Source organism: Lolium perenne, chromosome 7 (assembly GCF_019359855.2).
Source record: "Lolium perenne isolate Kyuss_39 chromosome 7, Kyuss_2.0, whole genome shotgun sequence".
Taxonomy (NCBI): Eukaryota; Viridiplantae; Streptophyta; class Magnoliopsida; order Poales; family Poaceae; genus Lolium; species Lolium perenne.
The window spans coordinates 286,877,775-286,888,955 of record NC_067250.2 but is presented as its reverse complement, the minus strand read 5'-3'; the positions used below and the strand labels follow the sequence as shown (position 1 = coordinate 286,888,955).

The window sequence follows — 11,181 nt, the reverse complement described above, 5'->3', positions numbered from 1 at the left end:
TTAGGCCGATGCACATGCTTGGGGAAGAAAACAGAAGCAACTTCATCATGTATTGAGTATAAGCGATTGAAATACATACTTCTTAGTACATTCAGATAATGCTACATCTTAACATTCACAACTCAGTCAGTACAGATTTGAGATGATGAAGCAGTTGCTGACTGCACATGTATAAATATGTTTCCTCTTCATTTGATCGGTTACCTTTCCAATTAATAATGAAACAACAGGAGCAGCTCACTCAGAAAATATTACCACAGAAAAGCTCAGATTTCCTTGCTCGCAGCAGCTTACATGACTGAATTATTCACATATCGAATCAAAGTGGTAAGAAAACAAGAAAAGAAAAAAGAGAGAAAACAAAAAACAAAAAAGAGAGAGAGGCAAGAAGAATTATCCGTTTCTAGCGAGAGGGGGAGAGAGAAGTCCACCAGATCATCGGAAGAAGTGCCAAGAGCAGAGCAGCGCGGAGCGGGGCGTGGCAGCGCTGATCTGATCTCGATCTTTTGTTCTCCCAATCCTTGCTATTCTCGTGAAGGCCGGGCGTTGCTAGAGGCGTAGCAGCGTGTCGTAGCGGCAGCTCATCTGGTCGGCCTCTGCGGCGGCCGCGGCGTCCTGCGGGGGCGGCATGTTCAGATCGAAGGGCAGCGGGGAGCGGGATGCCGCGGCGGTGTCGTCGTCGTCGTCGGCGCCGGCGCAGAGGACGGAGGAGGAAGAGCCGCAGTAGCTGCGGCAGTCCTCCTCGTCGGTGGTCGTGGTGGCGGCGCTGCGGGGCGCCAGGGCGGGGGCCCGCGGGCCGCCGCCGCTCCAGGACTCGACGGTGCTGCTGTGGCTGGAGGTGGCGGGCGTGGCCGCCGCGGCCGGGGGCCGCGGCGGGGGAGGCGCGGCGGAGGCGGATGAGGGGAAGTTGGTGCGGGCGGTGGGCCCGCGGAGGGATCGCGCGGCGGCGTCGTAGGCTCGCGCGGCGTCCTCGGCGGAGTCGAAGGTGCCGAGCCAGATCGGCGTCTTCTTGGCGGGGTCCCGGATCTCGGCGGCGTAGCGGCCGGAGGGGCGCTTGCGGACGCCGCGGTAGCGGATCTCCGGGGACGGCGAGGGCGAGGGGTGGGGGTGGGGCGGCCTGGCCTTGCGCATCGCGGCCGGCGCGCTGGCGGGCCTCCTCCCCTCCTCCTCCTCGGCTGGGCTGCCTAGGGTTTGGTCAGTGGCGTGTGTTGTTCTTCCCCCCTGTGGTTTTTTGTTTTCGCTACCCCTGGCCTGGCCCCTCGGGCTGCTTGCTTTGGTTTCTCCTCCCCGTCTGCTTCCCCTACCTTGGTGCTGGTGGTGGCCGCTCGGGCTCTGCTCCACCACAATTTCTCCTCTCCTCTCCTCTCCTCTCCTCTCCTCTGTATTAAATATTAGAATTTTTTCCCTTTTCCGTGGATTTTGGGTCGGCAGCGGCAGCCGTGCCTGCTCCTGGTTCTTCCGTTTGGGCGCGTCGCATCATATTTCTGTTCTCGGCTGCACACCCAGGCGGGCGGATGGCTGGATACGACCCAACTGGCCGTATTCGGGTGATGGCGATGCTAAATCTCGGGTGCCGCAACGGCAACGCGGCGGCGATATTGTATCGCCTCGCTACCATGGATGGACTAGACCGATGTACTAGTGTACTAGTACTATATACGTGGAGTGTTTGGAATTGTTAATTTTGGTGGACTTTCTTTGTGTAATCAGATTTCTTATTTACCATAACAGCGAACTCTGGCGGTTTAGGAGTGCCACCACCCTCCCAACCATCCAAATCGCAGGTTGGTTTGATACTTCGATGTCTCGTAATCGCAGTGTGAGAACTTCCTTTGTGTAAATCTCTTGAAAATGTAAATCCGATTTTTTTTTTTTAAAGAACACGCAAGAGGATTGCACGACTTCTATATTGTGATAGAAAGTGAGTTTTGTTTACAATACTTGAAACTTAAGATAACAAGCACATGCAAGCTGCATCTATGGTTCGCCATGCAAAATAGATTGTGGACTCGACAAGATATAGAGAAGAGGACTGCAACACCTTGGTTGGCGCATGTGTCTTATGCTCCCAGGAACCAGAGATAGCCAATCATATTGTGGTGCTATGCTCCTTTTCATGTGAGATTTGATACACCCTTCTACTGAAGTTCAAGTTACACCGGTTCACCCCTGGTGCGGTGGCTGAATTTATTCAGTGCTGGAGTTTCACTGGCGGACGAAGCCCCTAGAGCTCTTCGACAGGAGTTGTATCACAAGAGATGTAATTCACTTTCATTTTTGAAAATAATAAAGATCAGTCATCTTCTTCCTCTCTCTCTCCTTGGAGGATGGAAATCGTTTCAAAAGGCTCACCTCCCTGGCTGGTAAGCTGAATCTATCCCCTTCTCTTTCCACTTTATAACTTAATCAGTTGTGAAGGAGGGCTAGTGTGGGGCTGAGTCAGGCGTCCAAACTCAGCTTCATTTATGTCTCGCATGTTAGGAGGATCTCGACCAAGAACGGCGATCTCTGGTGGAGATATGCTCGAGAGGCAATAATAAAGTGGTTGTTATTATATCTTAATGTTTATGATAGATATTTATATCTCATGTTATAATTGCATTAACTAACGTTAATGCATGTCTGTTTTGTAAACTAATCGGAGTCCCTAGTAAGCCTCTCGTTTAATTAGCTTGTTGATTAATTGATGATCAAGGTTTCCTGATCATGAACATTGGATGTTACTAATAACAAGATTATATCATTAGGAGAATAATATCACTACTGGAGACAGACCCTTCCGTCCCGACCCGTAAGGGGCTTTAGTCCCGGTTGACCAACCAGTACTAGCCAGGTGGAACTAAAGGTTAGTCCCGGCCCGGTTACCAGCCGGGACAAACGACCCTCCACGTGGGCGTCGTGAAGCGCGCTGGGGGCACCCCCTTTAGTCCCGGCCTTCACCTGAAGTTCTAAGGAAACAGTTGTGGTCACATAAATTTTGCTCCGCTAGAAACATTAGAGGGTTTCCCCCGTCTCCTCGGGTTTATCAGTTAGCGTCTTTATATGTACTTTATCTGGGTCGATGAACCCAATATTTAGGATGTTCCTACTTTTACGGACCAGGATCTTCATTCTGCATAATAGAATACAAAATAATATAATGAGGATAATTACATGCAATGAACTGAACAACTGAAATAACGGAACAACTTATGTGTAGACAATGAATTGAGCAACTTACAGTCAATAGCAACTGATCAGAGATCATTAGTCTCCCATTCTTTGCGGCAGTCAGGTACCATGCATGCAAGTGACCCATATGTGTTGGCAGTTCTTCCAACCTCTGTTTGCTCACCAAAGGCTCCCCCATGGAAAATTTAGGCTTAGGGGCTACAACAGCCTTGGGAAACAACTCGTCTTGGGAAGCCATAATGTCTTCAACACTCATATTTCATTCAGCCGCCCACTTCTTTGCTTCTTCCAAACTTTGTTTCTGCACCAGGGGGGCATTTCTGGATAACACCTTGAGGGGTGGGATCGATTGTTTGGCCCGTTGTCTGAGATGGGGAACGTCTGATCTTTTCCGCATGCACTTTTAATTGATTTTCTCCCACTTGCACTACTACTTGATCTGCTCTTTTTCCCTTCCTTCTTCAGTGTGCGTAGATAGTCATCAGGCTTATGGTGCAAGTCATATTACGATGGCAGAGTCAGTAAGTAATTTGCATAGTTTATTTGCTTCTCGGTGTATACCGGGTGGGGCTCGGGTTCTTCTTTTTTATCTGCGCATCATAATGTTCCTTTTCGATCCTTGCGTTTTCCTAGGGGGTATGATCGTAAGTTTTGATTGGAAGATTCGGATAAGGTACCTTTGGGAGGGGCGACAGTTTACGCTTTGGGGGGCTCCGTCGGTTAGAACTCATCGATGGAGCGTTCTTGTTGGCACGCTTGCACTTAGGTTCTTTATCGGCCGCGGGCGGAGACGGTCGACCCAAGTCCGGCGGCGGAGATCAAGATGGAGTCGTGCTGTGGTGAGTGTAGTCAGGGGGTGGGCTTCTTGGAGGTGATGGAGGTGTAGGTGACCTGCGAGGAATCTGAGGCTGTGGTGTCCTTGGCGTTGGGCCTGGAAGCTCCAATCTTCCTGCCGAGGCAATGTAAAGACCTTGCTAGGGGTCCACCGTGTGTCCCACTTTATCCGGGAGGAAACCGCAGTTCGCTACCCTAAGCGAACGATTGCTAACTGGCAAACCGAGGTAGTGGATGGGGAAGCTACCAAGTTTGCAGTTAAGCAGGTGGGCCACATCGCGCTGCGTCTTTGTGGAGACCCCGGTCACCACCAACTCGCTCTTGTCAAAGTTAATCTTAAGTCCCGACATGTTCTCAAAGAAGAGCAGGAGGGTCTTGAGATTAGCGATGCCCAAAGCCGAGGGTTTAATAAGAACCAAGGTGTCATCTGCATATTGCAAATGAGTCACTCCCCTGGAATGAGGTGATCAACGACACCTTGGATGTGACCTGCTGCGGAGGCCCTGGAGAGCATCACGACAAAGTTGTCAACAAGGAAGTCGAAGAGAATGGGGGAGAGAGGGTGGCCCTGACGCACTCCCCTAGCTTTCCGGAAGAATGGTCTGATCTCACCGTTAACGTTAATCACGGTTTGGCCTCCCTTGACCAGTTGCATGAGTCTATGCACCATCATCCCCGAGAAGCCTTTACGTAGAAGGATCTCTTGGAGGAAGTCCCAGTTAACTCGATCAAAGGCTTTCTCGAAGTCGAGTTTAAGAAGCAATGCCTCTTGCTTCTTAGAATGAAGCTCATGCACAATCTCGTGAAGCGCAAGAGCCCCTTTATGGCATCTCCCCCGAATAAATGCAGTCTGGCTACGGTCTATCGTCCTATGAGCGAGGAGAGCTAGTCTATTCGCGTAGGATTTCGACACAAACTTGAAGATGACATTGATAAGCGCAATTGATCTGAATTGTTTGACCCTGTCCGCTCCCTTAACTTTGGGGATTAGCATAATACCAAAGTTAAGGCGAGCAATGTCCACCCTCCCTAGGACAAAGTTGTTGAGCAGCGTGAGGATAGGAGCGCGGAGAATTTCCCAGAATCTACGAAAGAAGAGGACAGGCAGGCCATCTGGAACAGGGGTGGAGTCAGGACGTCATCAAGCTCCTGTGCCATGAAGGTGAGCTCCAGTTCCCTGTTATCGATGTCCGAGATTTTGCCGCCCTCGTCCCACAGGTTAGGGCCTAGGGAGAACACCCTAGATTCCCCAATGGATCCCATATGGCCCTAGTAGAACTGGTAGATGTGTTCAAGCAGGGCCGCCTGGTCGTCAATCTCCCCAAGATCAGTCACGAGGCGAGGCATCGAGCACTTGCATCTGCGCCCATTCATAATCGCGCGGAAGTAGGCCGTGCAGGAGTCCCCCTACAGAGTCCACTGGAGGTGGCTACGCTGCCTCCCGTACTACTCGTCGATCCTATCTAAGGAGACCAGCTGGTCTTCCAGGTGGTAACCGTAACGACCCGGAAAAACCCTACTAGTAGGTTTTGCTCGATGCTTGTTTTTTCGTTTCGTTCCAAAAATTGTAGTCATCGTGCATACATCATACCCATGTTTTTTCTCAAAATAAAAGAAAATTATTTTATAAACCTAATTAGTTTGGTTGCCTCTCATATGGTTTAATAAAACCTTCCCTTGTGTATTTTCCTTTTCAACAAAAAAAAAACCTCTAAGCAATAGCTGCAAACAAATTCCAAACTTCTATTACAAATCTATTTCTAAATTTCAAAATATCTGCAAAGGCCAATCATCTTTCTCCATCTCCTTTTATTTGATTTTGCCAATTTGCTGGTAGCTAAAAAGTGCCACATCTCTCTCTGTTTGGCCCAACTGGAAACAGCCCAGCTATTTCCCTTATCGCTTTCCACAAGACGAGGTGCTTCTCCTTTTCTATCTTCCCCAAACGCTCACGCTGGAGGCGTGATCTTTTCCTTTGCAGCTTTGCTCGACGTCACAGCGCACCACTGCGCTCCATCCTCCTCTTTTTAATCCTCCAAAGTCCCATCAAATCCTAGCCCTCTTTTCCTCCTCTTGCCCTGCCGCCACCAGAGCTTCCTCCGTTCTTTTGCACGAAGAAAAATTCAGCTAAGCACCGGCGCTCAGTTTGCCGTCGCGCCGTCGTTTGCGGCCACCATCTGCCAAGCCGAGGCTACCTCCAGCTTCGCCGTGAGACGCTGATGCTCATCTACACACGGGCGCATCCAATCGGCCACGAAATCGACGTCCACATCATCGTTCTCCTCTCCGGCCGCCACGCACCTACGTGATTTGCGACTGCCTCCAACCTCGTCCGCCCCTTCCGAGGTGTTCACCAGCTTCCTGGTTAGATGACGTCCCTTTTACCTCTTCTCCCCGTCCTGTTTGCTCAGTTTTTGGCTTCGCCTAATTCTGTCGAAACTGCCGCCCTTTTTCTGACCGAGGTCACATCCGCCATGGACGCCGGCTGCGCGAGTTCGTTTACCCGTTGATCCTCTTCGTCTTCACAAAGGCCTCCCGCCAGGGTCTCCTTCAAAGTTGACTTCATCTTCTCCTGCGCAGCACACGGAGCCAGAACGCCGGGAACGTCGCCAATTCCGTCGGCACGATGCGCGCCCAGTACACGAACGCCCCGTGATCTTCTTCCTCCTCCGGCGTCACGGATCGTCGCCGAGCCCTTCGCCAGCAACCTCCCGGTGAGCGCCGCTTCCGTTCCACCCCTTCCTGGTCTTCGCATCAGTGCATGTCACCGTTGTCCCCGTTTCAAGTGCACCGCCGCGGTCCCCGTCGAGGACGGGCAGGTCTGCGAGCAGGTGTTGCGCTGCTGCTGCTCTCGACTCGCCCATCCGCTGCTGCTGGTTGCACCAGCACGCCGTGCTCCCTCCTGCACCGCGCACACACCTGCAGCAATTCCTGAACAGCCATGGCGCCTCCGTTTCGTGGTCGTCGTAGTCAGTTGTCTCCGCCGCGCGTGTCTCTGTTCCCGCTTGGTTCCGTTCGACAATTCAGTCTCTTCTCGTCAGTTTCGTCAGTTTTCGCCCGCGCGTGTGAGCGTGCTCGTCGTTTCCAGATCCTATACAAATAAACGAGCACGTCTTTTGGTAAATCGTTCTTGCCAGCAGTGGCTTGGCTTCTTAGAGCATGTCTAGCAAGCCCCTTATTTTTCTGCCCCGTATTTCACCGCTTTTTCGCCCCGTATAAAAAAAATGGTCGATCATACACCGCTCCGTCTAGCAGAACTCGTATTTGATCCCGTATATTTGTAAATTTAAAACCCGGGAAACTTTCATTCATAGTTCGTCGATCATACATAGAAATCGACGTACCTACATACATACAAAATGCGCGATCGGATCACGACTTCTAGTCGGAGAGGTCGATGATGAACGCATCGGCCTCCGCCTCCGCCTGCGCCTGCGCCGCCCGCGCCTCCGCCTCCTTCACGGCGGCGATGGCCGCCGCCTTTTCTTCTTCCTCCGCCTTCTTCTTCTTCTCGTCGGCGTCCTTGACGGACTCTTCAATCGCCGGCAAGAAGGCGGGGTCCTGGTCCTCGTCTTCCTCCTCCTCCTCGCCGGCGAGCGGGGCACCTCCGCCGCTGGTGCTCCCGATGGTCGCCCTCCACGCCTCGTTCACCCGGCGTTGGCGCTCCCACTCGGCGAGCCACGCCTTGAACTTTGGGCCGCTCATCGGCTTGAGCGGCGGGTCCTCGTGGTACCAGCGGCCGCCCCGCGTGAAGTCACGGAGCTTCGCCGGGACGAACTCCCCGCCGTCGTACTTGCAGGCCGCGCGGCGGCTGCCGGCGGCGGATCTTTTGCAAAAAAGCCGCCAGGCATCCTCCACGTTGTCCGGCGAGCGGGATCGCTTCGATCCGCTTGCCGGCGAGGCGGTACTACGGCGGCGGGAGTCCATGCAGGTGGCGGCGGGTGGAATGCGGTGCGGGGGAGCGACTAATTGCTCGCCGGAGCAGGAGGAGGAGGCGGCGGCGCACGGCGGAGCTAGGGTTGCGAGTGAGGGGTTAACCCCTCACTCGCACCTGCGCCCAGTATAAGTAGCGGGCGGCGGGGCCGATTTCCTGGACCCCGTATTCCGCCGAAACGGGACGGCCCGAATACGGAGCCTGCTAGACGGCCCAAACCGCGCCTGCCCCGTATCTCGCCGGAATTTTACGGGATGAACGGGTTATAAGGGGCCTGTTAGACATGCTCTTACGTTTCATCTCTGTAGACTCAAGTCCAAATTCACGGTGCAGCACCGAATCTTACATTTCTTTTAATCTGTTTTGTCCACGCTAACTCTAGCTTTCTGGTGCAATTTTCTGCGCTAGACAGTGTCAACATCAGTGTATCATCCAAGATGGTCGGCAGGAAGCTACAACATCAACTAGGCCTGCGATCATTTTTGTTTCCCTTCATATGCTATCCGTCTGTCCAGTTCTAGTCCATCTCTCTATATGCTCTTTTCCCCGCCAATCTGTCTATGCTTGTAACTTTCAAATTACAAGTCTAAACTAAAAATATTGTATATGAAAAGTTATTAGAAAAATGTGAGTAATTTGAATATGCCATCCATGCTTTCTGTTGCATCATCCATCATATAATTTCGTGATAGTTTGTATTATCACCTAATAGATAACATATGAAATATGTGGGATATTGTATAAATGTTGTCCCGGTTTCATTTAACTTTGAAGTAGATCACACCTGCCTGTTTTACCATGTTAAGCAACATTTAACTTGCCGGTAACAAATAACTTGAACCATATAATTGTGTGCTCGGGATCCCCATTCCGATTAATTTGGATAAGTTGCATTGCACCATCGTTGCCATGTCATGCATATCATATCCTGAGCATCATGATTCTTTTGCCGTAGTAGTAAGATGTGAATCCGTTGTTTGTTGTACCGCTTTGCTTCTTCCCGGATAGGACATTGAGTTGATGCGAGCTACGACAAGTTTTCCGGATGATCTTCGGCAACCTTTAACAGGCAAGCATTTCCTAAACTCTTGTCTCTGCAGGAGTCGCTCACCCATTTTATTTTGCCTTCTCGATTATGCTATCCTTGAGTTGCGTTCTTTTCACGTGTCCTATCCACTTGTTACCTCAAGCAGCCCATATTGTCTCCACCACCCTCCTACGGCTGTTGTTTGGTTATCGGGTCTACCTTACGAGTCGTAGTGCATGCTAGTGTTGTTTATATCTCATTACCGTTACTGCTATCTTATCAGGTTATCTGTTGGGGAGCATGACACGTGGTTTATGGATATATATGTTGAGGGTATCATGGTTACTTGTTAATTGTTGTTAGCGGAGGCATCGGTGGGTCAGTTGCTCGTTTTATGATGGCTCACTTGTGTTTCTTTAAAATCTAGGACCCCGAGTTCTTGTTATCTGTTTTGACACTGAGCGCTCTAACCACACGTGGGTTCCTATGGGTCTCCCCTCGACCACTGCAGATAGCCGGAATCTGCAGCTTTGTCCAGTGGCCACAACTAGTTTCGTAATGTTTTATCATTTGTTATTGCGTGGATGCCAGCTTGTTACTTCTTTATCTTTGGGAAGCCCCTGGGTGCCTTGTATCTCTTGTTTCTGGTATGCACGTATAGGTCGTGGAGCCTCTGCGAAGTGGTTTATCGCCCTAGTGACATAGGCATTCCCAATGGGCCTTCCAAAGATGGTACCCGGGTTTACTAAAGGCCCACGACCCGAAGAATAAGAAGGCTCGGAAGCCCAAGATGCTATTAAGGAAAGCTAGAGTTGTATTAGGAAACGATACTTGTAATCTTGCGGGATGGGTTAGAAACCTTCCCGGACTCTGTAAACTTGTATATTACGAAACCCTCGGCTCCACCGCATATATAAGGGGGAGTCGAGGGGCAAAGAAAGTATCGAATCATTGTCTTACAAACCCTAGTTTTTACATCGTCGAGTACTTTTCGGCTGAAACCTTCGAGATCTACTTGCCCTCTACATCCAACGAAACCATAGTCTACTACCTGTAGGCATTGACAAGTTAGTACCTTGTCAATTGGTGCCGTCTGTGGGATTTAGAGGCGACAAGGAGCTGATCTCGATGGCACGTTCAAGATCGTCGACTTCATCGGTAGCAAGCAACATCATGGACAGAGGTAAACAGATCGAAACTGGTCTCGTTGATTTTATACCTCACCCGCCCTCCCGTTTGGATGCATATGCGTATCTGGAGGAGCCCATTGAGATGACGTTGGGAGAGTTCCACTTCCGCGTCGAGAAGGAAGGATCATATCGTCTCGAGATTCCGATCTCGTCGGGATCATCGGCGGTCGATCTCGATATTTCGAACTCAGCATCATCAACAGAGTCAAGTGAAGGAGGAATTTCGTCGCCAAGCTTCATCAGCACCAGGGCAAGTGAAAAGCTCGCCAAGATCTTCAGCGATATATCCTTCGAGTCATCCGCGGACTCTGATATAAGCGATGACTCGAATAGCGTCGACAGCTTCAACTTCATCGACAGATCTATTACTGTAGGCAAGGTCTTCACCAATCTATATGATGGTGTCATCAAACCCATGAAAGCTCAAAATTCAAAATATCATCAAGTTTACGCCATTGGAGAAACAAGTCGCAATCAGGAGGAAACATCAGAGGCTTTCGACGAATTGGGAAATCCATATGTCGATCCCTCTGACCTAAGGCGAGGTTTGGGCACTAAATATGTCGGGCCTACACCACGCGTCAGAGTTCAACTTCCACAAGCAACATGGGATAGAGCAGCAAGAGCTATGGATGGTTCCGAACCAATGGAGACAACCGCTACGGTCGAAGAATTGCAAGCTTACCAATACATGCTCGCCCGAGCTGGACGAGAATTGGAAAAACAGACAGCTGCTTTGAATAGAAGAAAGGAGGCCGCTTCTGCATTAAGCAGGAGAAGAGCAGATTTAAGTCGACAATCAGGAACTTCTGGAGATAGCCACAGAGAAGCTCGAAGGAGAGCAAGATCTCGGTTGCAAAACATACCTGAAGCAGAAAGAGAGACTCTAATCCAAAATCTCGACATGTCCTTTATGTCAATCGACACGAGGGGGAATATTATTCCAAAAACACCGGAAGCAGGATATATGGTGACACAAGCTTTCATCCTGGCGTCCAGACCACCTCCCGGAGATCCAAGAGAAG

The 11,181-nt window shown here is 50.7% G+C and overlaps 2 protein-coding genes across 2 annotated transcripts; one reads left to right on the top strand and one right to left on the bottom strand.

Moving 5' to 3' along the window:
- Positions 1-212: 212 nt before the first annotated feature.
- LOC127312370 (uncharacterized) lies at positions 213-1,357 on the bottom strand. The gene has a single exon (XM_051342906.2). The coding sequence runs from the start codon at positions 1,129-1,131 to the stop codon at positions 550-552; it is 582 nt and encodes a 193-aa protein (XP_051198866.1). The 5' UTR covers positions 1,132-1,357; the 3' UTR covers positions 213-549.
- A 4,636-nt stretch (positions 1,358-5,993) lies between these two features.
- Positions 5,994-10,388, top strand: LOC139833122 (uncharacterized). The gene is made up of 2 exons (XM_071823296.1): positions 5,994-6,369; positions 6,586-10,388. Exon 2 carries the CDS (start codon positions 7,403-7,405, stop codon positions 8,069-8,071), a length of 669 nt encoding a protein of 222 aa, XP_071679397.1. The 5' UTR covers positions 5,994-6,369; positions 6,586-7,402; the 3' UTR covers positions 8,072-10,388.
- Positions 10,389-11,181: the final 793 nt, after the last annotated feature.